Source organism: Cordyceps fumosorosea, assembly GCF_001636725.1.
Source record: "Cordyceps fumosorosea ARSEF 2679 chromosome Unknown scaffold_7, whole genome shotgun sequence".
Taxonomy (NCBI): Eukaryota; Fungi; Ascomycota; class Sordariomycetes; order Hypocreales; family Cordycipitaceae; genus Cordyceps; species Cordyceps fumosorosea.
The window spans coordinates 785,318-811,668 of NW_017387307.1; the positions used below are offsets into that span (position 1 = coordinate 785,318).

General features: G+C 53.5%; 7 protein-coding genes across 7 annotated transcripts in view; 5 read left to right on the top strand and 2 right to left on the bottom strand.

Annotated features, from left to right (window-relative positions):
* ISF_03779 (hypothetical protein) overlaps window positions 1-418 on the top strand; it is a gene marked incomplete at both ends in the record, with an annotated part of 609 nt that extends 191 nt beyond the window's left edge. Inside the window, one exon of the mRNA XM_018847385.1 lies at window positions 17-418. Within this exon, the coding sequence (XP_018705592.1) occupies window positions 17-418 (402 nt within the window). The remainder of the gene's footprint in view (window positions 1-16) is intronic.
* Window positions 419-1,712: 1,294 nt separating this feature from the next.
* Window positions 1,713-2,582, top strand: ISF_03780 (hypothetical protein; the record flags this gene model as incomplete). Its single annotated transcript, XM_018847386.1, has 1 exon — window positions 1,713-2,582. One exon carries the CDS (start codon window positions 1,713-1,715, stop codon window positions 2,580-2,582), a length of 870 nt encoding a protein of 289 aa, XP_018705593.1.
* A 5,183-nt stretch (window positions 2,583-7,765) lies between these two features.
* On the top strand, window positions 7,766-8,581 carry ISF_03781 (hypothetical protein; the record flags this gene model as incomplete). The annotated part of the gene is made up of 1 exon (XM_018847387.1): window positions 7,766-8,581. One exon carries the CDS (start codon window positions 7,766-7,768, stop codon window positions 8,579-8,581), a length of 816 nt encoding a protein of 271 aa, XP_018705594.1.
* A 4,458-nt stretch (window positions 8,582-13,039) lies between these two features.
* Window positions 13,040-14,857, bottom strand: ISF_03782 (coiled-coil domain-containing protein MTMR15; the record flags this gene model as incomplete). Its single annotated transcript, XM_018847388.1, has 1 exon — window positions 13,040-14,857. The coding sequence occupies one exon, from the start codon at window positions 14,855-14,857 to the stop codon at window positions 13,040-13,042; it is 1,818 nt and encodes a 605-aa protein (XP_018705595.1).
* Window positions 14,858-15,880: 1,023 nt separating this feature from the next.
* On the top strand, window positions 15,881-16,406 carry ISF_03783 (Dpy-30 motif protein; the record flags this gene model as incomplete). The annotated part of the gene is made up of 3 exons (XM_018847389.1): window positions 15,881-16,015; window positions 16,068-16,279; window positions 16,334-16,406. The coding sequence occupies 3 exons, from the start codon at window positions 15,881-15,883 to the stop codon at window positions 16,404-16,406; spliced, it is 420 nt and encodes a 139-aa protein (XP_018705596.1).
* Window positions 16,407-16,709: 303 nt separating this feature from the next.
* ISF_03784 (splicing factor u2af large subunit) lies at window positions 16,710-20,444 on the bottom strand (the record flags this gene model as incomplete). The annotated part of the gene is made up of 10 exons (XM_018847390.1): window positions 16,710-16,883; window positions 16,959-17,005; window positions 17,250-17,513; window positions 18,026-18,162; window positions 18,314-18,325; window positions 18,397-18,595; window positions 18,649-18,910; window positions 18,965-20,074; window positions 20,127-20,152; window positions 20,213-20,444. 10 exons carry the CDS (start codon window positions 20,442-20,444, stop codon window positions 16,710-16,712), a joined length of 2,463 nt encoding a protein of 820 aa, XP_018705597.1.
* A 2,024-nt stretch (window positions 20,445-22,468) lies between these two features.
* ISF_03785 (U2 snRNP component prp10) lies at window positions 22,469-26,086 on the top strand (the record flags this gene model as incomplete). Its single annotated transcript, XM_018847391.1, has 1 exon — window positions 22,469-26,086. The coding sequence occupies one exon, from the start codon at window positions 22,469-22,471 to the stop codon at window positions 26,084-26,086; it is 3,618 nt and encodes a 1,205-aa protein (XP_018705598.1).
* Window positions 26,087-26,351: the final 265 nt, after the last annotated feature.

Sequence of the window (26,351 nt, forward strand, 5' to 3'; positions counted from 1 at the left end):
CCCCCCCCTCCCGTAGATGGCATTCCCCGCCATTGGCGCGTACAACTTTGGCGTGTGCCCCCAGACACACCCTCGCGCGATCCTGTCCGTCTTTTACGAGTTCTTCTACGGCACGGGCGCCGTGGCGGACCCGAACCGGCTGGTGTGGGCGATGGGCGACCCGACAGGCTACGGCCTGCACGGCGACTACCTGCAGGGCTGGACTGACCAGGTGCGGCTCGAGCAGGCGATGGCGACGTGCACGGGGCCCCGGGGCGTGGACGACGGCGGGTGCAGCCTCAACGTCGGTCCGGACGGCAGCCCCGGGCACTCGGCGAAGCAAAAGCCGCAGGTGGCCGAGCCGGAGGAGCCGGTTGGCAGGGACGGGCCGCTGGACAGGCTGCCGGGGAACAACCCGGTTACTGGGGATGCGGTCTGATCTTGCCAAGCAAGGGCTTATTTTAGATTGCCAAGCGAGAACTGCCGCAGTCATTTGACCAACGTGTGAATCCCCAACATGCTTCGGCTTGCGGGGTCGGGCGCAAGGTTGCGGACAAGATCCGGCGAGAACTTGACAAACCTCAGGGATGGAAGTGAAGAGACCCCATGTCGGGGACCCAGAAATGATAGACATGGCACTTTGAATTTTCGATTTTTTTTTTCTTCGCAAAATTTCCCCGAGTTAATCAAAAGGTCTCACTTTGGTGCCAAGCTAAAAACAAACTCCTTTTCGAATAGGACAATGATGTACCATTATGGAGTAAAGCTCCATGGCTTTAATTCGTATGATGGTCGTTGAAATCTTGCTCTGAATCAATTTTCTGGAAATTCTTTTTCGTAAATTCCTTCCTTCCTCTTCAAGCCCTCTCCCCCCCCCTTTTCCTTGCATGGCGTGTCTGTGCACCAACCGTCAAAGGTGACGAGATTGAGATTTTTGAGACATTGTTTAATGCGCAACTAAAAAGCTGCAGCGAAGCAAAATCTTTTTCTTGCGCCCTGACGATAACCGGGAACCAGGTACTCCAATCCGTAGGGCTGCTGCGCCACCTTCAGTCCCCTTGATCGGGATCAACTCTTGCAAGGACGAAGAGCACCTAGTCGACTGCAAGGTCATGATGCCATGACGCGGATGACGGTACGGAAGAACACCTTCTTCTTCTGTCTTTCCACGCCCATCACAATTAACATCCCCTAATGTAATCAATGCACGGCAATTTCCGAGCGCCTGCAAATCTAACTCGAACCGGTTGGGCGTCAAGAAATGTCTTAGACGCCGACCAGCCGTGAGGAATCAACGACATCAGTTTCCGAAAGGGCCCTCGCTTCGCACCCGACCTTCCATGCCTGCCGGGCGCTGCAAGTTTCCGCGTGGGGTTGCAGTGGCACGATGATTGAACGTCCAAAATGAAATGGTCTCACGGCTGTGATCGTCTTTCCCGCTCGACAAGGGCACGCACGGGCAAGGACAAAGGGAGCTGAGCAGTGGGGGAGACCGTCTGTTTGGAGGAGAAGAACAGGAGGAGGAAACAAGGGACAAGAAAGGAGACGTGTGATGATATATATCGCTTCTTGCTCCGACTTGCATCGTCCGGCTCCTGTCCTCATCCCTCACAGCTTCGCCTCTCTCACCTCAATACGCTCCTTTTCACGGCATCGCCCTCGCAAGCTCCCACTCACTCACCCTCACTCATCCATCCATCCATCTCTTTGACAACCTCCTACACTCAGCCAAAATGAAGGTCTCAACCACCCGCATCCTGTTCGCCAGCCTCTGCGGCTCGGCCCTCGCCGCTCCCATCACCGCCGACGCCAACGCCAACGCCGATGTCACCGTCAACGCCGACGTTGACGCCCGTGTCCACCGCCGCGGCCTCGTCCCCGGCTCGGTCCCGGTCGTGAACGGCCTGGGCGACGTCGCCGACGTCAACAAGGACATCAGCGGCCTCCCCGTCACGCTCCTGACGGGCAGCGTTCTCGGCCGCGGCGACCTGGCCACCGTTGTCGTCGACGCTGACGTGGACGCTGACGTCGCCGTCCACAAGCGCTCCACCGCGGACCGCCTCCTCGACGTCACGGTCGATGCCAAGGTCAACAACGCACGTGACGTCGACGCCGACGTTGACGTTGACGCCGACGTCCAGGCCGATGTCGACGTTGACGCGGATGTCCAGGCCGATGTCGACGTTGACGCGGATGTCGACGCCGAGGTGAACGCCGCTGCCGAGGCCGTGGTTGACGCCCATGTCGACGTTGACGCCCATGTCGACGCCGACGTCAATGCCAAGGTCAACAATGCCCGTGCCGACGCCACCGCCGAGGCAGAGGCCGACGTCGACGTTACTGTCGACGTTGACGCCGACGTCGCCGCCCACCGCCGCGGCGTCCTCCCCGATACCTCCGCCGTCACCAACGCCGTCACCCCCGTGCAGTCCGCCACCACCGGCGCCACTGATGCCGTCCCCTCCACCCTGAGCGCCGACGAGGTCCAGCAGCGCGTCGCCCAGCTGCAGGCCGAGATCCTGCGCCTCACCGGTGGTGCGGGCGAGGGCCTGCCTGTCGGCAAGGACCTGCCTGTCGGCAACCTGCCCATTGGCAACCTGTAAGCAAGCACCACCAGCTTTCCAACGGCGTTGAGCGTGCGTGCCTGGACGGCAGGAAAAAACAACAACACGAAGTTACAAGGTCCTCCTGATTGGTATTTTGTCGACAAAAACCAAGAGGAGAGAGACGTGATGATACTTTGAAACATTTTACGCGTATTACACTTCTACGGAGGGGGGGGGGGTTGCACAGTGGATGCCGGTTTTTTTGATGCTGCCTCGGCTTGCAGTGGAAGGATTTCGGAGACTTTACTACTCTGCTTATAATGAGAATATACCACTTTTGGCTTCTGCATCCCATTTAAGCTTCTATAAATACACTATTTGTTCGTTGCTAGTTTCACGAACACGGCGCCACTTCTGTCACCACATGCCATCGTTCTGTAACATCTAGCAGCGAGTCAAGTTCAACATGCATTGTAGTGATTCAGTATGCTGGCTCGATATACTCCAACTTGGCTTTGCTCACACGTGAAAGGTGTAAAACCCATGGTAAGCTGCAACCGCTGCCTTGTGTCGCTGCATCTGCAGCCTGCGTTGCTCTGTCAGCAATTGACGCCACGGCCAAGAGCCGGCCGGCTTCCACTTCTACGTTCCTTTTATCGCCGGTCTTTCTTTATAGGATCATGCAAAATGCATTAAACGAGAATGTATATGCAGCCAAATGCAAGGCTCAGCTGGCCAAGGCCGCAGAGAGCGGGCTGGCGCGCGCCATGTCATCCTGGGCTGTGGTACATATAGCCTGCAAGCCGCTCCCAATTCTGACAGGACGCATAAGATGGATGCCGAGGGGCGATAAGGGAATCGCCAACTTCATTTATTCATTTGAGGCTTGGCTTTGTGCCAACCTTTGCGGGAATGCTGTGTGGACGAATACTCGCTCACCGGCAGCATCCACCAGGCAACCAGGCTGCAGCTTCGCATGACAGGACCTTTTGAATCAAGGCGGTGTGAGTGATTATGTTGTTCAACTTGACTGCTCAACACCCACAACTTTTCTTAATTTGTAGAAAAAAAGAAAGAAAGATACGCCGTTGCTGCTGCCTCACGCTACACGAGTAGCGCAACCTCGGAGCGCCGTGGCGTTGTGTATGAGCGACGCGAAGGAAGGCATTCTCTCATTTCTGTCAGTTAGCTCTAAAATTAGCTCATGCAACATGATGTGTTGTCAAGAGCTAAGACAGTCGTCCGTGAAGAAACTTTTGATATTGGTCCAACGCTCTTTCAAGTTGTGCTAGCCCGCGAAAATCTTGTACAACGCAGGAATGGGCTGGTGAAACGTGTACGCTGTCAAGGCAGCAGCCGTCACGCTTGGCACTTTTGCCCGATCAAAACAAATGAGTCAGACGCTGAGTTGTGCCCGAGGCTCATCGCTACTGGTGTAAACTATCGCCTGCATTGCTCGACTATGCCTGCAAATGCAAGCCAAGGAGGCATCAGGGTGGATAAGGGAGCGGGACGTGGTTTGCAGCCGTCATTCTTCTCGCGCGGTGTGCTTGCGATAAGCAGAATGGAATGGCAAAGGAAAATGGGGCGTTAACCGGCAACGAGAAAATGACGGCCTTCATCGTCGGTTTCTAAGGGCGAGTTGAATGAAATAAGCTCTTTGTCTCGGGAGGCCAGGGTACTCACTCACCGATATCTCGGGCGGTGTCGTGAAAGCGTGCGGGTAAGGCTTTTTTTTCCTCTTCCAACAGGAGGTCCATGTCGCGAACCTTGAACCTTAGGCATTGACCAATGGCGCGAAAGCATCATTGGTCCCGGGAGTCTGGTTCACCGCAGGACGAGCTACGTGCGAGAAGCCAGTTGGCTGACCGTTATTAACTAGCCTGCTCAGACGCCACAACGGCCCAAGCCCAACGCCACCAACAAGAAAAGAATTCAAGGGGGTAAGGAAACAGAAAGTGGAGGAAACTCTGGCGTGGAATCAACGAAGCATCAAATCAAGTCGAAAGGAAACAAGTGGACGCTCCGAATCCTTCTGGAAGACAATGTCCCCCGTTGGTCGACGCAGTCAATGAACGATGAATGCATGCATGTATGTAAGCAACACGGCAGGAGGCGCTTACATATAGACAGGGGGGGGGGCCGAAACTAAAAAAGCCACACGGCAAAAGAAGGCTGGGTAGGAGGTAAGTATCAGGTGCGACGGGAGACGAGGAAAAATTCCCAGCACGGGAAGGATATTGTTATTGCAATTTTTTTTCTCTGCGGGCAGCAGTCTGCGGCGACACGCAGCCGGGTTGATTGACGACCACACGTTTGTGTGGGGAGACTGAGTCGAGAAGACGCTGGTGGCGTGCTTCACTTTTTTTGTTTTGGACGATTCGGGCGGCAGCGGTTGGTATTACCCGAAAAGAGAGAAGATGAGGGAGAAGAAGGAGCAAGTTTGCTCCAGACGCGGAAGGACGACCGAACGAGTGGCTGGTGAAGTCGGCGGCTTGCGTACATGTCGTGTCATGGGAGAGCGGCAGCACCGAGAGCCAATGGATGGATGGTCGGCGAAGCGCTCAGCGGCCCGGAGTCCGGGGCACCACACACCGATGGGGCGACGGGGTGGTGTGCATGTGTATTGTTTGAAGTGCAGCAAAGATTGGAGGATGAGGAAGTTAAAAAAAGACACGAGCTCGATCAAAGATAAATCGGCATGTTGTTGTGCATCAAGGCGCTTATTAGACCGAATGGTAAGTCGGTCGAATGTGTGAAGCATGAGGCTGCGAAAAGCAAGATGAAGCAGGCGATGCGCTGATAAGAGAAGGAGAAAGCCCTCTACGCTTCAAGTCTTTCAAGTTGGCTTTCATTGCTGCGACATGTTTCGGCGCACTGCCATAATCCACAATCGTGTCCTTGTCCAGCCTTGCGCAAACGAGTCTTGCACAAGTCGCCCTGTTTGAAGAACCAGAACCGTATATTTGGCAGAGCTCTACCCCACTGTCTGGCCCGGATTCACGCAGGAGACCGGAGCTGCGCCGCATGCCCGGTCCCGGCCAGCCCGGCGCCGTCAACTTGCGCCAGACTCTTGTAAAAGAACCAGGGCCAAGGGGGTGACAGCGTGCGTCGGTCCACCCCCCCTCTCAACTCCCCTGTATGTGGTTCCCGCCGCGCCGGGCTGCCCGTCTGGCCCAGTGATGTCGCTTTCAAGAAGCAAGGCAGAAACCAGAGTCAGCTGCTTGGAGAGAGGCGCGAAGAAATGAATGGGCCGGGGGCAAAGCCGTTTGGCTCGACCAATTGCGTGGAATATGCCAAGGCGAACCGCCGAGGCTTGATCTGGTCGTCATGCTGGCTGACAAAACGGGCATTAGTGGCGGGTATAACAAGAAAGGAAGGGCGAGAAGAAGAAAGAGAAGTAGGCGGCTTCGCCCTGGGTTAAAGGAGCGATAAACTTTTGTCGTCGAAGCAAAGCTTCCTCCCTATTCGCGAAGACAAACGGAGGTGTAGAGACACCCTCCTAGAAGGGCTGCCCAATGGCAAGGGCCGAGCACGACGGCCTGATCATCGATGGCAGGGGGCGTGACGACCGAATCACAGGACTCTGGGGGCTGGCTCTGGGGAGCTTCCTGTCTTGAAAGGCTGGGCGCGTACCGTACCGTACCGATAGACAAGGAAGGGATGGGAAGGGCTGGTTGTGGATGGTGGGTGGATGGAGTCAAAAACGGTGCTTGGTCCAAGGAGACGAGTTTGGTGAGAGGAGCAACGAGATGGATGCCCCGCCGCGACTGCCAAACCACTGGCTGTCGGCTGTCGAGTAGCCGCCCAGCGAAGAAGGGGGTCCACCAGGGTTTGTTTTATTTTGTTTTATCTGCTGGGTATTACTTTCTTTTACTACGTATTTTTCTGTAGGTAGTTGTTGACGTACAGATTATTTTGATGCACTTTTCTTTCCGTCGTTTCTTTTTCTAGTCTTGGTACGGTGGTTACCGTGTAGCATGTGCCAGCAGAGAATAGGTGCAGCTCGACTCGTACTCATGACGCCCATTGTGCCCCAAACCCCAAACCCAAACCACCTCCCGGACCTAATTATGTCGGATTGATGAACCCCATGCCTTCTATTTACACGCTACGGATGGCTCTCATCCTGGTCTGGCCTCCGGGTTGAGCCCCGAAATCATCCAGAAACCGGGGTCGACCGACTTACACCATCGCCCGCCGGGAGGCAGCCAGCCGATGATTCTTTTTCTAGTAGTCCCTCCCTTGCCACAATAATATCTTCCTGCATGCCCAATTTCTTTTCGCGAACTGTCTGGCGCCAGTTGAAACGGGGAGACCGCGGCAGAGTGCATATCAGGTACTGCAATTACATGAGGTGTCATCTTCCAGCAATTAGTGAGATGTATGTAGGCTACCTACCTAGGTAGGTAGTACCTCTAACCTCTAGCAGAACGCGTGCAGGTTACCGCTGGAAAACTCCCTGTAAGCCCCGTCGCCACACTGCGTTCAAGACCAGTCGTCGCCTCAGCTCGTCCACTGTCCGTCCACTGTGGCACCTGGCTCCAGCGCTTGGAGTGAACCACAGCAGCTGCCACCAAATTTCCAGACACCCCTCACATTCACTCACTCACTCCCCCTCCTCCTTCTCCCTCCCTCCTTCTTCCCCCTCCTCTTTTAACTCGTCCCTCTCGTCCGCCTCGACCATCTATCACCACACACCATCACGACCTGCACACGCATCCAGATTTCCCTTCTACTATCCAGTCATCACCACTCTTTTCTCCTTCTGCGTCTTCTTTCCTGGCAACTCCACACATCCCATTGAAACCCCCAACCCAAAGAAATACCAGCCGCACCACCCTCCTTTTCATCCTCCACTCGCTTGCTGCCGCTGGGCTATGCTCTTACTACCTACTGGCCTGTCAACACGTATATACATAACCGCCAACGCTGCCACCTCCCTCTTCTTAAAGCCTGCCTCTCCCCTCCTCCTTCGTCAAGGCCGACTCTGACTAAACTCCGTCTCGCTCTTCAAATCAATCATCATCATCAATCAATACTCTCTTCAACTTCTCTTCGGCCCTTACAACATCGCTCCCGTCGCCTCCCCGTCTATCTGCTCTGCGTTGCACCAAAGGCCCTTGTTCGATACCCTACCCGCCAACGTCATCCCTCTGTCTTGGTTCTCCTAGTCTTAGCGAGCCGTTTGCGCGACCAAAAGTCAACACCCACGATCTCTCCCTCCCTTCCACTTCAAGATGCCTGGCCCCAAACCCAAGCTCGAGGTCGCGACGCCCGTCACCAGCAACTTCCCGTCCGAAATTGCCTCCGCCACCTCTGTCAGCACGGCCACTCCTCTCTCCAGCCTCAGTTTACCCGCTATTCGGTGTTGCAAAGCCGAACCCGACTTTATTAAGACGCCCATCACCCCTCCGCTGGCTTACACGGATTTCCTATCGAGGGCGATGGCCTTTAATTCGCATCCCGTGGCCCCTGCCGAAACGACAGCACGGGAATCCTCGCCTGCCACTGACACGAATGACAAGCCTGACGATAGCAGCGTCAGCAGTACCGTCAGTACGGCGAGCGCCAGTGCCAAGGATGAACAGTCGCCATCGACGTCGCCGACCACGTCTGCTTCGAGCACTAGCAAACCATCGTCGCCCGCATCGGCTACCACTCTTTCTGCTTCGGAAAAGGCCTCGGCCGTGGAGAGGGCGTTGGCCTCTGCTTCTGCCTCGCTGGTACCGCCAAGCCCCTTCACCAAGGCGCCCATGTCAGCGCCACTGATTGGGCCGACGTCGTTTCCCAGCTTCAAGATTCCGCCCAGTCCGGCCCTGTCCAACCTCGACTCGCCCCTGAGCGCTGCAGCTTCCATGTTCTCGCCCTATAGCGGCCGCTCATCACGCTCCGTTTTTGATTGGGACGCCGCCCTCAAGGCGCGCTGTGCTGACCAGAAGAAGCCCAAGTCGGCGCGCACCGTTCGTCACATTCGCGAGGTGGTGACGAGGACAGTCACCTACACCCCACGCATGGAGCCAGCCCCCCGCGGCAAGAGACGCAAGGTGGAATAATTCGAGGCCTGGCTGGCCCAACCTTGACCCTCCTCGACTGGCTTCGAGACTGCCCTTGGTAGTTTACTGAGACGACGTTACGACCCGCATAGCTGCTGCCCGGCCAGCAACCATGGAACACGATTCAACAAGTTGACCTTCTTGGGATTGCATATGAGCAAAATCTCTTTTGGCACCAGAGTTTTGTTTAATTCATCCTGTTTTCTTATGTCCTATTATTATTTATATTCACACCCACTGTTTTTTAGACGATTTCTTTTTTCATTTCCCTTTTTCTGTTGCTTTATACGGTGGGAGTTTTATGGCGGGGAGCATAAAAAACGACTCAAGGATGACGCTTCGGTGCTAATGCGCTGGCCGATGCTGAAGACATCCAACGATTTTACGCAACCATTTTGGACAAGAACAGGCGCCAGGATGACATGAAATACCAAGCAAGTACGGAGTTTTCTGATTATCTGTCTTGGTTAATCTTTTTTACATGTTTTGAGTTTCTTTGGATCGTGTATTTGGCGCTGATATGGGAGGCGGACACGGTGATTTGGCATGCGTCCCATGGGTGGATAGTGGAGGTACAAACAATCCACCACATCTCTCTTAGCTTTACAAGCTACCAAGCGTCGCAAACTGAATAGTTAGCAAAGCAAAGCGAGTGGCTTGCTCCTTATTATTACTCATATTTATTCTTGATCAAGTTGATAGTGTGATTCACTGCAGAACGGGCAATGCCATGTCTCAGCCATGGCCGAGGACTATCTACCAGTATGGATGCAGAGCGGCCGGCACTGCCTGTCTGCTGCCAAGTACCGAGCCCATCTGAGCACATCACCCAAGCCACCACCAGGACGCAAGGCAGTAAAGGATCTTGAAGGATTGAGGGTCGAGCGGACTAGGCAGACTCGCAAAAGGCAGTCTAGGAGTGGGAGCATGCAAGACGTACGCGCGCGCCGGGTTGCAGAGCCTATCTGGAAAGCCTGCCCGTCACTCGAGCTATTCTCCGCCAGCAACCTGGTTCTTGAGTCTACACAAAACCACGCACGTACATGGATAACACATGCAACGCTACGCTGCAGCGACGGTCTGGCCATTCATTGCCAGTCGCATGGGGGTCCTTGATCTGTCCTTGCTGCAGTAGTGCCGGCATGTGGTCGAGACTTGCACCCCCTCCCCCCGGTCCAATCTACAATGCGGACAACGCTCTCGAAACCTCCTTCACAGTGGATCTAATCATGGGTGAGCAGGGGGATGCCCGGTAGAGAAAATGGAAACAGAGAGGAGGAAGTAGAAGAAGGAGGGAAAGAGCCCGTTCAGCCCTCCTCCCCCCCCTCCTCTCTCCCCATAAAGTGACGAGGCGCTAAGACGGAAGGGCAGTGGGGGAAACAAAGCCCCCCATTGGAGTTGAGGTTGAAACGAGAGGTTTCATAATGCTGGAGGATCTTGATCGAAGGATGGTATAATGAAGGAGACTTGTCAATTTGTGACATCTGTGCGGGAAGCCCAAGTCCAGAGAAGAAGGGTGGTGGTGGTTTGTGGTTTGATGCGTGCGCAGAACCAACCCCGGTTAGTATGAGGGTTGAGAAGCGTCCCGAGCGATGGGATGTTATCCTTGTCGACAGAATGGAGCCGACCCGTCAGATTGGGCTCGAAGAGTCGTGTCTGGGGTCTGAAGCAACTAGTCGTGGGCTATCTACTTGACCATGTCCATGATCACCACTTTTGTGCAACATGGCATATAAGTCGTTACTTATTGAGCTATGTACATAGATATATACCCCGTGCCGGTGTCAGAGGAGTGAGGATGGTTCGGTAGTTGCACTGCGGGAATATCCCTCTTTTCCTTTTAAAAAAAATCAATTAAATAACATACTCTCCCAATCGTGGCTGGAGGATGCGCATCCGAGTCTCATCCATGTTGTTAGCAGAAGAGGCCCCCGGAAGCCGGGATATATGGATGTATGTATGTATGTATGGATGTACATATGCAACCATACAACCAGCAAGCACAGCATGCACACCGGAGCATTTTGATTGTCTTCAACACATCCAGGTTAGTCTTTTTTATTATACCGCCTTTTTGGCCCCCGTCTCTCTCTTCTCTGTCTCTCTCTTCTCTGTCTCTCTCTCGTTCCCGCTCCGCTGGGGCCCCGGCACCCACCAGATCCCGTCCTGTCGAGAGTTGTGCGACCCGACGATGGGTGATGTAAAAGTGCTTGTGCTTACTGCTTATGCCGTTTCCTGTGCAACGAGGGTGTGTTTTTATCGTATCTTATTTTATTGTAAAAAAAAAAAATCCTTTGTGAGGTGTCACGTCAGCGGGTGACACAGGCACCGGCGTACACCCGTTCTCCCAGCCCTTTTTTCTGCCCTTCCCTCTCTGTGTTACGACTGCCACGTCGTTGCCTTCCTTACCCATGTAGGTAGGTTTGCCAGTAGAGTGCTTTATTTTCCAATCAAATGTAGTAGATCTTTTTTTTTTTCCCCTGGCTTTTTCTTGTGTTGCCTTTATTTTTTAATTTTTTTTGTATTGGCGTATCGCCTCGCCAACCGGCCGACCGCCCAGCTCAGGATGCAGGCAGGCAACCATCATCATCGCCTTTGCGCCCTCCTCGGCAGATGGATGCGCGTGACGAAAAAAACCCCCTCCCTTGTCTCTTCTATAGATTGAAAAGGCGCCTGCTAGATTGCTGCAGAATCCTTTCCTTGGTGGGGTGTGGAAAAAGCGCTCTCTCCACGTGGGATTGGACCTGGGTTGTGTCCAAGCTGGTCGACTTTCGACTTATACCTTCTGTAGGAGTTTCTCGCTCTCTCTCTTTTTTTTTCTTTTTCGCCTCGGAAACGGCGCTTTGTCGTACAATGTTGCCCAGTCACTTGCACAAATCGGACAATCCCTCCTTCGGCCGGGGGGGTCCGTAATCGTACGGGCGCACTTGTCAACTCCCGGGAAGTATTTGTGTCGTCCGTCCCTTGAAGACATCTATCTCTCTCTGCCCTCCCCCTCCTGTTTCTCCCACTCCTTCACCCCCCCTGCCCCTTGCCCTGACCACTCAGTGATGAGCTCTAAGCGCCGGCTGGCCGGTTTAGAACTGGCTTCATTGGCTAGTGGCCCCCCTCTGCCACAGCTCATCACCCACTCCAGCCATCTTCAGCCTCTTGATTGGCAGCTCCTTAAGCGCCCGTCATGGTGGAACCTGAACCCTGGGACGGACGAAGGTGGGTGTGGAGAGGAAAGACTGCGACAAAGGCAAATAATAACGTAGTCTAGTCTCCCTTGCCTCGCCCAAGGTTTGGGGATTTCGCTTCTCATTACTCTTAGTCTTCTGCGTAGCCTACTTGATAGCCGTCTCATTCCCTGTATTAGCATTAGCTTCACGCATTGTCCGTCTCCTTGACTGTGGCTGCCGCCTCTCTCTCTCACTCCATTCATTGTGTCGTGTTTTCTTTTGGACGGCAGTTTAGTTTCCGTTGCTTAAGCCAAGTTTGGCTGTGGATGGGACGCTCATTCAGAATCACAGACATTTTAGGTGCCATTCGCATCTTCCGCCCCCCCCTACGGAAAATGACCGACTGCTGCGGTGCAACCAAAGACTGAGTGATGAAAAGGTGCACTTGACAGCGCTCAAAGATGCTCCGGCCCAGTCGCATATCTTAAACGTTTAAAAAAGAATTGAATAATAATTGGCAGCCTCTATAATGTCCACCTCCTGCGAAGCTTGATTTGGAGCACGCCGCCGCACTGCATTGGACCCATAGCTAGTAAACAGAGGTGTAAGTGCGCGCCACAGTCGACAGTATTTGCGCTCTCCTCTTGCTGATGATGCCCATCTTCGTACTCCCCCTGGTAGTCTCAGAAGAGACTCGTGGCCCTGAGCAAAATATGTAACCAAGAATCCCGAAGTGTCTCATCAGCCCCCCCCCCCGGCGCGGCGATGCGTCAACATGTCGCGCCGCCTAGCCCTGTCCTGGACATCAATATGAACAACCTTCTCAAGCTAGCGTCATATCCGTGTATATCAATCACTCCACTATCAGCGTACTTGACAATCGAAACCACTTTGCACCTTGCTCAGCTGCTGCGTAGGTAATTCGCGCGGGTCATGCGCCCGTTCTCGTACACTTGCTGCTGCTATTGGGTGCCTTGAGCTGCATCTTCAAGTTGCGCCACTAGAGTAGCATGGGACATGATGCGGTGCCATCTTCATCCCACCTGCTTGCGCTGCCCCTCCCCCTCCTCTCTCTCGGCACAGTGACCTCCGAGGTGCGGTTCTGGCGATCACAGTTCGTCGCCGGCTTGGGTGCCCTTGGGATGATGATCAAGCGATCGAGCTCATAGAGCTTCAGTGATCTCGTCTTGTTCGGCCATTATCGAGTACACTGTGACAGGCGTTGAAGAGGACGTGCCCGAAGCACCAGCAGAGGCACCTACCTGTAGAGGAAGAGTCCACAGAAGGCTGCCCTCTTTCAGTCCACTTCGCGGACCTCTTTGGCAACGGCATTGCAGAGAGCGACTCGGACCCCGGCTGCCGTCAGCACATCGATCCATACCCGCTGCGTCTCGCTCAGGCGATCGTTCTCGCTCTTGACCTCTACAAACATCACCTCTCCCTTGCGCCCCCCCGAGCCGCACTCGCCAGGCGACTCGTGGGCACGCCACAGAATCAAGTCCGGGACGCCGCCTCCCCTCTGCCTGTACTCCTGCGCCATGACCTTGCAGATGGCCGCCAGGGCACCCCCGTCAAAGCACCGCACCAGCTCGAGCAGGTCGTCAATCTCGTAGTCCCAGTTCAGGCCTACGACCTCCGTCCGTCGCTCGTGCTCCCGCTCCCACACCGCGCGGACGAGGCTCTCGGCGCCGCCGTTTTCAATCTCCACGAGCCGGTGGTTGATCTCGGAGGCCCTCGTGGGGAAGAAGACGTCCGTGTGCAAGTCGAGGGGGCATGTCTGAAAGGCCGTTTGGAAGACGTTGGGGATGTAGAGGAACAATATGTCGTAGAAGAGATATGCGAACAGTGTCCGGACAATGCGCCCCTCGGAGTGGTAGCCCTTCCATCCCTCAGCACGAAAGTGGCTCAGGCACATGTCTTCAACGCTACACTCGCCCTCCGAGTCCAGTTCGTCGAGCCAAATGGTCTTGGTAGGAACACTGATGTTGCCCGCCTTCGGCGTCGTCTCTCGCTTGAGTTGAATCCCGTGTACCGTAATTTCGAGCGGCTTGGCTAGCTTGACATGTCCAAAGTTATGCTGAAGTCGCTTCGGTATGCGCAACTTCTTCTCCAGCTTCAACAGCCGTTTCTGTAGGCCAAAGTGGAATGTCATGTGGCAATCCGAGTCCTGAAGCGCCATTTCGCAAGTGGCAGCTGCTGCTTTGTTCCATTCCTTCTTTCGTCGCTCCAACTCCGCCAGAGCATATGGTTCCCCCAACTTGGCCATGTAGTTCTCTTCCAGCAGGGCTTTCCGTTGATACCAATCGCCCCGGCGTGCTAGATGAAACATCTTCTGTTCGAGAAGCTCCGTTAATAAATCGTGTTCACGCCCGTATTCTTTGAACTTTCCCATCGCATAACCTGCTTTGGCAAGAATCCGCGTGTAGGAATGCCCTGGGTTAAAACGCCGCAAGTATGCCCCCTCTCCAAACTCATAACCTGATCGCTCCTTGTCTTGTTCCTCTTCCAGGAGCTTCTTCCAACGAGGGTATATAACGTCGTAAATCTCAAGGATCCGCTGGCATCCTTTGTCCAACACAGCTCCGCTTCCTTCGAGGCACAGGTCGATCTCTGCTTCCAGCCGAGTGGCGGCCTCAAACTCCAGAAGGTGCCTCCGAGATGCGAATATCGTGCTTGTGCGGCAAACAATGTATTCAGGAAAGTTTCTGCGAGCAATCTTGGCAAGAATAATAGTCGTCAGAGATTTCTCGGTCCACTCTGTTGATCGGTAGAAGACGAGATGTACCCGCTCAAACAGCTTGAACACAGTAGAGGACAGCCTGATACAAGGCCCAAGAATGTCAGTCACTTTAGAAAGAAAAATGTTTCTCTGCTTAGAACCTTCCATCTCCAGCTTGCCGGTCGAACGGCTTGAGTCATCTGACCCTGTTGAATCACGGCTGTTTTGTCTGCTGAGACCCATATCCTTGAGGCCGGTCTGCTGGCGGCTCACTTGTGATAGGCTTCTTACTAGTTCGGGTTTTGTTCGCCCTTGTATCTTGGTTTCTTTGGAGAGGGCTTTCAGCTCATCCAAATAAAGTAGCGATGATGCTTCTTCCATGTCCGTGAGCAACATTTCGGAAGAGTCAGCAAAGGTGAACGTGGCCCCTAGCCTCTCATCTTCGACCTGAATGCCATCTACCTCACCAGCGGATACTTCAGGAGACTCGCTGGTTGGAAGACATCTGGTCTGTTGCAATGTAGCGATTGGAACTTCGAGGTTCGCAATGTCATTGTAATAGCCGAGGCGAGCCGACCGGTGCCACGCAGCTGTCTTTCTAAGAAAGAGGCGCACATACCTGCGTCTTCATCAGTAAAAACCATGACCACCAGTTTCACCTGACATACAAATACTGAGCTTCATAGTCAAGCAACTTCCATTGATTGAATACGCCAAGTTCTTGTTCGTTGAAAAGCTTTGCCTCTTCCTCGAGCACCGTATCCAGGGCAAGATTGAAAGCGTCCACATAAATAGAACTCCTGCCCTTTATCCACAGTGGCTTTGTTTTTTTTGACGACTCGTCCTTTGCACTGAGTTGCGATGATTTATATTCTTCGTATGCGTCAAGGGCAGCCTCGTCTGGTTGCGTCGCCGGTAAAGCATTTTCAACCTCTGTAGTCCTCTTTGATTGGTCTCGAGCTGCAGTAATTCCCCAGCCACTTTCGGGTAACGATTGCACTTCATCGTCCTCAACAACAGACTGTTCGGATTCCTCCGACACTAGACTGGTGCCTTCATCCCGCTTCAATCGCTTCAATGGAGGACCTTCATTCTCGGCACCAGGGGCTGAATTCGACGACGCATCGGAGTCATCTGCTGGTGTCAGTTTCTTTATGAATGCATCCATCGTGGATTATCCATCCCGAATCCCGCCTTGAGGCTTGTGAAAAGCTTCAGGGTATCCTTTGAGGTTCAAGTTCACAGTGCGGCTGAGACGCGTCCAGCTACACGTTCACGGACGCGAGGTCAGGTGATTTTTTAAAAGGCGGCTTGAACCGCCCCGCCAATCAGCCAGCAGAGAGAACCATCCCAAGGCTTCTATGTTCGACTGACCTTGTCGCGTCCTCAAACCGCCAATTGCATCTCGAAGTCGCGAAAATGGCCGACCAAACTACTCCAGACGAACAGACACCAGATGGGGTCGTTCCGACAGCTGTCAATGGCGACTTCGCAACCAACAGCGACACACAGCAAAAGGACGTACTGATGACCGACGCCGCGATCGATCAAGCTGTATGGCGCCTTCGCACTTGACCTTTGTAATAGTTCTGACGTTTTCGAACAGTCTCCCACTCCTGCACACGCTGCTGTAAGCCCAGCTCCAGCCGGCAGGACAGGCACGCCTGCCCAAGCATCGCGTGCTCCTTCAGTACATCCTGACCCAGGATTCAGCATACCGTCGGAGGCCGCTCCCCATGGCGATTCCACGCGACGCTACCTGAATACCAAGGTCACCGGCGCTCTCCTCGACGGAATGAAACTGCTCGCTAAAGAACAGTGCGTAAAAGCGACAAATGGGTTGCGCCGACATAAGACGCTAACACACAGTAGGCCAGACGATCCGCTACGGGTTCTTGGTGAATATCTGATACAAAAATCTAAAGAGATCGAAGGGACAAATTAATCTATCAACACGACAATGAAAGATAGCACAGGGGAGGCGTAAGCATGATTTGGGCGTTTGGTGGGTCATGGGATAATTCACGATTATGATACCAGCATTTGAATGTATAAGGTTTTTTTATGGTAGACAAATTGCCATCTATTTGAGCATTCGAATACCTTCATTAGTCCGCTAGGACTGGCGCATAAGCATCATGGCTGTAAATGCAGGTGTGTTTTCTTTTCCATAAAAAATTTCCCCCAACTCCAAACCAGGGAATCCGCGGGGCGGCGCGGCACGAAATCGACGAGGAGTTTTCTCCGTTTAGGCGACAATGGTGCTGGCGGTGGCGGACTCGTACTTCCAGGTGGGAGGAAGGACACCGACGGTCTTGTAGTAGCGGGCCAGACGGTGGATACGGGACTCGATGAGAATGAGGCGGAACTTAGAGTCCTTGTCCTTGCGGTTGCGCTCGAGGTGCTTGCGGACGGCGACAGCCTGGAGGATCAATTAGCGAAGAAGTTCGACGCAGAACGTGAGCGCGCAGAGCGCTGTCTTAGTTTTTATGCATACCTTCTTGATAAGCATGTACAGGTCCTCAGGGAGCTCGGGAGCAAGGCCTATAAATCACTCTGTCAGTCAAAACCGCACAGAGGCATGAAAGTTGTATGCTTGTCTCTTTCGCAAGAGATCAAACTGTAACGGCTATCCATCGGATCGTCCGTCCATGTTCAGCGTACCGCTCGACTTGAGAATGCGCAGAATGCGGTTACCTGGTAGAGCGACAAATGTTAGCCATCCGAGTTCGGTCGCGCAACTTGGGATCCCTCCCGACCCCCAAAGTCCAATCGCAAAAAGACGTACCAGTGACAAGCTTGACCTGGGAGACACCGTGGGAGTCACGGAGGATGACACCGATCTGAGAAGGGGTGGCGCCCTTTCTGGCGAGCTTGCAGATCTGCTCGACGACCTGCTCGGGAGTGGTCTTCAGCCAGCTGGGAGCGACGCGGCTGTAGGGGAGGGCGGAGGCGGAGATACCCTTGCCATTGCTGTGAAGTCTACCCATGTTGGCGGTGGTTGTCGGTGGTTGTCGGTTGTCGTCTGTTGAGGAGTCGTGATGGAGTTGACCTGGGCGCGATGAAGTTTGAGAGTATGGTCCACGCCGACGGTTGTGTGGAGCAGTGCAAATTTTCGCTTATTTAGGGCAGATTTGTGCGTGGTCCCTCATCTTCTCCTACTAGGCCGAATGCACTTATCTACACGTGACGAGAACTGTCCAAAACAAGTGGAGCTCTTGGTGCTGCCATCTCTCTCCGCCATTTTTTTTTTGAACTCGCCGCATTTCCCATCTTGATAGTAACGGCTCCTGTTAGAGCTGGCACATTCAATGAACCTTTTGTCATCGTAAGTCCTATTCCCTCGCGCAGCTTACATCATAAACCCCCCTACCAACATGATGAGACGAACACAATTGTTTTAATTCTGGTACCTCTTAAGTGAGAGGGCTCTCGAGCTCTCAATGCACTTACTGGACTTCTGATCACCCCATCAATCACCCTTGAGAACTTCAAATCTTGCTGGGAGAATTTACGCTAACCTGCCAAATATAGTACTTCAAATAGTGAGCGACCCATACGTACCTAGTAGCGAAACAGACCCAGCCTTGTAAAATCGACTTTGACGCCAAGCCAACATCCATCCACGGCCCCCGATATCATCACGAACACTTTTCTCGATTTCAGGCCGTTCCCCAGCAGCTCTTAGATTTCCTGATTTGCTGTAATCGACGATGGTACAATACATTTTATGAATGACAAAAGAAAAAGCGAACTCCAACACAACCTGTTAACCAGGTCAAAGCTGTTGAACCTTGCCCTGGCGACTTTTCATCCTGTTAACCTTCCCAGCCTGCTTTACCAGGCACTGACATCGAAGTTCTCCTGAAAAATTGTTAGCTTCTATACTCCGGAGCAAAATTATGCTGATAAGAAAACTTGCCTCGGGGAAGTACGTTGTCACGACGGTTCTGTCCGCAAACTTCCTGCCCGCCAGCGCCTTGAGAGCACTCGTCGTAGAGTCTGTCGATTCGAACTTGACGAAAATACGGCCGACACCAGCCGATTGGCGACTTCCGCCGGCCGGACGTGGCACCTTGAGGTCCAAAATCTTGCCGTACTTGGAGCATTCCTCCCGCACGTCATCACAGATTTCTGTCAACGTTATTAGTAATCGCCTGGTAGCGCAGGTTGGTGAGAATCATTACCTTCATAGTCATCGTTATCGAGGAGCTCTTCGGCTGTAACCATGTTGAGAAGCTGCAAAACTCTAGTGGCTTCACCTCCATTGACTTGGCCAGCAAGATTGCTGATAGCATTAATACCAGCATCGAAATTGGCCACCTGCGTTCCACCAACACAAGCCTTGGTAACTCTGAGCTTCTTGCCACCAACATCCATTCCATTGAGAGTATTCAGGGCCGGTTCGTTTGCATTAGCAGGCTCCACGTACTCGGCAAATGCGATTCCCTGGAATTGTGATTAGTTAGTGTCAACGCAATGCCCGGGGGGTAGGATACATACTCTCGATTCTTCGCTGCTTCTGTCCTTGACGAGAACAAAAGCTTTGGGCTTTCCAAAGGCAGCCAGCAGCTCTAACACCTGGTCCTCTGTGAGGAATGGCGGGATACTTGTAATGCAGAGCTTATGAATGGTGTCAGGTACCGAATTAGAGACAACGTCAGGATTATACATGATATCATCCGGTACAGCGGGCATGACATAGTCCTTCGGGCGGCGGATGCTAAGTCCTGCGGTGTCGGCCGTCATGGGCAAGCCATCGAGAGCAAGAGCAACGGTGGCATCTCCGGTATTTTTGAACTCCACAACAGCAAAGGACTTGTCGTTCGAGAGCTGACTGAGTGCGCACGGGTCCGTAGCCTCGATAACATTCAGTCCGTTCAGCTGCAGATTAAAGTAGGCAACAAGCGCATCATCAGTGGTTCCGCTGGGAATGTTGGACACCAACAGACGCCTGGCTTGTCGTGAGTTGTTGGCCTTCAACCCAGCGCTACTGACTTGTCCACCAGCGGGCTGGTTCATGAAAGCCTGCAACTTGGTGGGATCCATTTGCTGCTGTCGCGGCGCGCCGGGCAGAGGAAACATGCCCGACATTTTGGCTTGCTCGGCTGTGACAGCCTCATATCCAGGAGGTTTGATGTCCCACTGTGTCATGCGGCGCTTGCGTTCGAGAACGGGAATGATGTCTGTCAGGTCGGGCGTAGGCTCCCGGCGCTTGGGAGGCGACGGGCTTCGGCGCTCCTGCTGGCGCGCCATCCCGTCATCGCGGCGGTCTCGACCACCTCGACGCTGGTCCTCGAAGCCGTCACGATCGCGTCTGCCATGGCCATCATCATCACGCCGGGCATCGCGGCGCGAACTGCCACGATCCCTGTCCCATTCCCTGTCGCCTCGACGGTCGCGGCCACCCGAGTATCGCTCCTCGCGCTCCCTATCTCTATGGTTTCTGCTAGATGCATAGGCATCGCCATCTCGGTCTCGGTCGCGGCGGTGGCGATGGTCAGGAGATCGCGAGCGCCTTCTTTCTCTGTGTCGGTCTCGTCGATCGTCGCCGCGTTCACGACGATCGCCGCGGTCGCGGTCCCCCCTGTCGCTTCGTTCACTGCGCGAGGACTATTTCAAGTTAGAATAAATCATGAAAAATGTGAGAATTGCCTCTTCTTACCTGATAATCCCGGCGACTGTCGCCTTCTGTTGCCGCAAGTATCGTGTCAGCCTTAGGTTAGTTGCACGAGCTAACAGTCGGCTCACCTCTAGACGAATAGTTATCACCGTTCATGATTTCAGATCGATATTGCGCCTCTAGATTTCGGGCGCCTCTCCTCGATTGATGGAGATGGGGGCTCAGGAAAGGCTTGAGGTCGACAAACGTAGGGGCAAAGTCCGCGTCTTGAAGGCGTGCCGCCGTGATGCTGGGAGCTTTTCTGCCAATTGCGCCTAGCTGTTTCGGGTTTAGGCTCTCGTTCTCCTTCAGCCAAGTCATGTGTGACGGGTTTGTGCAGGGGAGAGTTACGCATTGGAAAAAGAACAGAACAAGGGGTTATGAGCAGAATTTGAAAGCAGAGCAAAAAAAAAATTGGCTACTTTCTTAATCTCCGAAGTATTTTACAGTGCTTCTTTCTTTACTACTGCCTTACCTGCACTTACACATGTTAGTGAGTACCTGGCTAACCCGCTAAAAAAGTTGTAGCGCTCTGTCCCCCGTTGTGTGGCCACCATCCGCCCAGCCAAGCCCGTCTGACGGCCATTCATCTCCAGCAGCAGGGATTGCACGTTTCGTTTCTTGTATATTCCATCGCGCTTTGCCGACTTTTGCCATTGTACTTCGAGATTGTGATACGCCTGCCTATCATCTCGATCGCATAAGTATGGCTATGAAACGCGCGGCTGAATGGCGGACGCTTCCCATTACCTTAGCAGAGCTTTGCATAGATACAACTCTGCGCTGTGGCCAATCGTTTAGGTGGCGCAAAATCAACGATGAATGGTATGTTTGGTTTTTGTTTTGCTAATAAACTTCACGATGATACTGATCAACATAGGACTTGCGCGCTTCACGGCCGTATCCTGTCCCTGAAGCAAGATCCCCAGCATCTTCACTACAGGACAGTTTGGCCAAGCCTGCAAACAGGTCTTGCGACACCACCGGCTTCTATAGAACGCGATGATACCGAAGACCTTCTACGGCATTACTTCAGTCTAAGGCTAAATCTCGCCGAGCTTTATCAACAGTGGTCAGAAGCAGACTCCAACTTCGCCAAAAAAGCCCCCGGGTTCGCGGGTGTCCGTATCCTAACCCAGGATGCTTGGGAGGCCCTGGTGGGCTTTATTTGCAGCAGCAATAATAACATAACCCGAATTTCTCAAATGGTAAGACGAAAGCCGCTTCATCTTTGCAAGAGTCCCAGACTGAGCTGGAGTTAGGTTCACAAATTATGCATACATTACGGGCCGCTCATTGGTCATGTTGGAGAAGAGCCCATTCACGATTTTCCCACCCCTGACGCTCTTTCAGGGAGTAAAGTTGAAAGCCACTTACGGGAGCTTGGGTTTGGATACCGCGCAAAATATATCGCCCAGACTGCTCGCGTCATCGCCAAAGAGAAGCCCGCGGGCTGGCTTGAGACACTACGAAATCCGGAGTCATCCCTGAATAATGATGGCATAGGCCTATCTGATACAATTCCCACCTATAAAGCAGCGCACGAAGAATTGCTTGCTTTGACTGGTGTTGGGCCAAAAGTAGCAGACTGCGTCTGTCTTATGGGACTAGGCTGGGGAGAATCCGTCCCCGTTGACACTCATGTTTGGCAGATTGCACAACGTGACTATAAGATGGGCAAGACTAAAACAAAGACCTTCAACAAAGTCATGTACGATGCGGTTGGTGACCATTTCCGGAATATATGGGGAAGTTACGCTGGCTGGGCTCATTCCGTTTTGTTCACTGCCGATCTAAAATCTTTCGCGGATCGACCATCAAAGCAAGAACCAGTTTCCGACGGCGAAGTATCGCCCAAGAAGACAGAGTCTGAAAAAAACTCCAGAAAGCGAATGAAGACGGAAATTGCCGTCGAAGTCGCGCTGGAGGAGGTAGATGCCGTTGTGATGGAGTTACCCGCAAAGAGGAGACGAACTCGTCGTGGAGTGTAACTTTCAACAATAATGAACGAACACTGCAAACAAATTACTACTATAAAATATGATAAACTATATATCTAGCATATCTCTCCTTTCCCCTCTTTTTTCATATTCTCTTTTCCTAAGACTATCATCTCATGCCGCGCTGACAGTGCCACCAGCCTCTTATAACTTGTTTGGCGGCAAATCCTCGGAATTGGCGGCCAGAGCCTCTAAGCTTTTTTTCGCCCCCTCGTACCAGAGCTGCCTGGAAAACTTCAACACCAGCTACCTGTCGCATCTCAACTTACCCATGCGCAACATTGGCGCTTCTATCACCGCTTGCACCTTGGAACCGGGATGAGGCTGGCCTAATATTGATGCAAGATGTCTGACGCGGATTTCGAGACGATCAAGAAGCTCCAGCAGGAGCGCAATGCTGCCGCTGCCGCTAAGAAGGGACCGCGTTCTTCGACCCAGCGGACGGACTCGACTAAGCAGAAGCTGATTGACAGCGCCGACAATGAACTGTACGATAATGATGGCGGCAACAAATTTGCGGGCTACCATACCAGCCTCCCTATGGCTAACGAGGACGAGGAGATGGATGGCGTGGATACCACGCGACGCCTCGTTGGCCAGTACACAGCTTCGACCGAAATCATCAACGAATTTGCACGTGGTGATGGCGTTGAAGAGGACGATATTCTGGCTGGAAAGGGCGAAAAGAGTGGCCGTATTGCCGATCGCGAGACCGATTACCAGAAGCGCCGCTTCAACCGTGTGTTGACCCCGACTCGCGCGGATCCGTTTGCCGAAAATCGACAGGCTGGCGCAGCCGAGAATGGTACCAATTACCGCGAGATCATGGAAGAGCGTGAACTTGAACGCGAAGAGGAGCGTGTGCGACGCGAAATCCAAGCCAAGCAGGAATCTGGCGACGCCGACGCGAGGCCCGTTTTGACCGAAGGTGACAAGGAGAACGCGGACGCTGGATCTACAGAGGCTGTCTCTGCAGGTCGCAAGCGCAAGAAGAGGTGGGATGTTGGCACAGGCGACGAAACTCCTGCGGAGGAGACAGCCAAACCAAAGCGCTCTCGTTGGGACCAGGCACCTGCGGTTGGCGGGCCTCTTGAAGGCGACGCTCCCAAGAAGCGTTCTCGCTGGGATCAGGCCCCCTCTGCCACATCCATGGCCAATGGAGGTCTTGCTACCCCTGCACCTCAGTCGCAGGCCGCCATGATGCCTGCAAACTTTGGAAGCGACATTCGCAACCTGCCTATCAGTGACGAAGAACTGGATATCCTGCTTCCTGGTGAAGAGGAAGGGTATAAAATCCTGCAGCCACCTCCGGGATATGAGCCTACCCGCGTGGCACCTCACAGGATGGTCGCGCCGGTGGAGCAGAGTGGCTTCATGATGCAAGACCCCGATCAGGTTCGGCTCGGAGGCAAACCAATGCCGGCCGAGATCCCCGGCGTCGGCGACCTACAGTTTTTCAAGGCTGAAGACATGGCATACTTTGGAAAGCTGACCGATGGCTCCGACGAAAACGCGCTCTCTGTCGAACAGCTCAAGGAGAGAAAAATCATGCGCCTACTGCTCAAAATCAAGAACGGCACACCACCGATGCGAAAGACAGCCCTTCGACAAATTACGGATAATGCGAGAAACTTTGGCCCTGGGCCTCTGTTCGACCAGATCCTCCCGCTCCTCATGGAGAAAACTCTCGAAGACCAAGAGCGACATTTGCTCGTCAAGGTTATCGATCGCATTCTTTACAAGCTGGATGATCTTGTACGACCGTATGTCCATAAGATTCTTGTCGTCATCGAGCCCCTCCTCATCGACCAAGACTATTACGCCAGAGTTGAGGGTCGCGAGATCATATCGAACCTTTCCAAGGCTGCTGGCTTAGCAACCATGATCAGCACCATGCGACCTGATATTGATCACGTCGACGAATACGTCCGCAACACTACTGCCAGAGCCTTTGCCGTCGTTGCCTCTGCACTTGGTATCCCCGCCCTCCTCCCATTCCTCCGCGCCGTTTGCCGAAGCAAGAAGTCCTGGCAAGCACGCCACACTGGTGTCAAGATTGTGCAACAAATTCCCATTCTCATGGGATGTGCTGTTCTGCCGCATCTGAAGGGACTCGTCGACTGCATTGGCCCCAACCTGAATGACGAGCAGACCAAGGTTCGAACAGTAACTAGTCTGGCTATTGCAGCTCTCGCCGAAGCCTCGAACCCATACGGTATCGAGAGCTTTGACGATATCCTGAACCCTCTCTGGACGGGAGCGCGCAAGCAGAGAGGTAAGGGGTTGGCTGGTTTCCTCAAGGCTGTCGGATTCATTATTCCTCTGATGGACGAAGAATATGCCAACTACTATACCAGCCAGATTATGGAGATTCTGCTAAGGGAGTTCTCTTCACCCGATGAGGAGATGAAGAAGGTTGTTCTCAAAGTTGTGTCTCAATGTGCGGCTACTGAAGGTGTAACCGCAGGCTATCTGAAGGAGAAGGTTCTTGATGAGTTCTTCAAGAGTTTTTGGGTGAGGCGTATTGCCCTTGATAAGCGCAACTACCGTCAAGTTGTCGAGACGACTGTCGATATTGGTCAAAAGGTTGGCGTCAGCGAGATTCTTGAGAGAATCGTTAACAACCTTAAAGATGAGAGTGAGGCGTATAGGAAGATGACGGTTGAGACTGTCGAAAAGATTGTTACCAGTCTCGGCGCTGCGGATATCGGAGAGCGACTTGAAGAGCGCTTAATTGACGGTATCCTGCATGCGTTCCAGGAACAGAGTGTTGAAGACATCGTCATGCTCAACGGCTTTGGCTCAGTCGTCAATGCTCTCGGGACGCGATGCAAGCCATACCTGCCCCAGATTGTCAGCACCATTCTTTGGAGACTGAACAATAAGTCGGCCACTGTCCGACAGCAGGCGGCTGACCTCATTTCGCGCATTGCGATGGTCATGCAGCAGTGTGGTGAGGATGCCCTCATGGGCAAGCTCGGCATTGTGCTCTACGAATACCTCGGTGAAGAGTACCCGGAAGTATTGGGATCAATTCTTGGCGCTCTCCGTTCCATTGTTACGGTTGTTGGCATCTCGCAAATGCAGCCTCCTATCAAGGACTTGCTGCCGCGCCTGACACCCATTCTGCGAAACAGACATGAGAAGGTCCAAGAGAATACTATTGACCTTGTCGGACGTATCGCTGATCGGGGTCCGGAAAGTGTGAATGCCAGAGAGTGGATGCGTATCTGCTTTGAGCTCCTAGATATGCTCAAGGCTCACAAGAAAGGCATTCGTCGAGCAGCAAACAACACGTTCGGATTTATCGCGAAAGCTATTGGCCCTCAGGACGTGCTGGCAACGTTGCTGAACAACTTGAGAGTTCAGGAACGCCAGTCGCGCGTCAACACTGCCGTCGCCATCGGTATTGTTGCAGAGACTTGCGCGCCCTTCACGGTCCTGCCCGCCCTAATGAACGAGTATCGCGTGCCGGAGCTCAATGTACAGAACGGTGTGCTCAAGTCTCTGTCGTTCCTGTTTGAGTACATTGGAGAGATGGCCAAGGACTACGTCTACGCCGTCACGCCACTCCTAGAGGACGCCCTGACGGACCGTGATCAAGTCCATCGTCAGACCGCCGCGGCGGTGGTCAAGCACATTGCCCTCGGCGTCATGGGACTCGGATGCGAAGATGCCATGGTTCATCTCCTCAACCTCCTGTATCCCAACCTTTTCGAGACGAGCCCGCACGTCATTGATCGCATCATCGAGGCCATCGAGGCCATCCGCATGGCGACCGGCCCCGGCATCGTGCTCAACTACGTCTGGGCGGGACTGTTCCACCCGGCGCGCAAGGTGCGCACGCCGTACTGGCGCCTGTACAACGACGCCTACGTCCAGGCGGCCGACGCCATGGTGCCGTATTATCCAAACCTGGAAGACGACAAGATTGATCGTCCCGAGCTTGCCATCATCTTATAGACGACAAGCAAGCGATGCTGGGAGAAGCAGGACTCGCTCTCTGGGAATGCGACCACGAACCAAGCATCATTACAGCGCACGTGTATACAACGGAACGGAACGCGAGGGCGAGAAAGTCGTGACTTGTTTTCTTTCTACTTCTTCTGCCATTGTATCATATTTCAGGAACAGGAATGGGGGGGTAACAAGAGTTCGTTTCCAGCATAGAGAGAGGAAGAGTAGGAGTCGGGCGACATCATGTATATGGGCGTTTTCTTTCTTATCT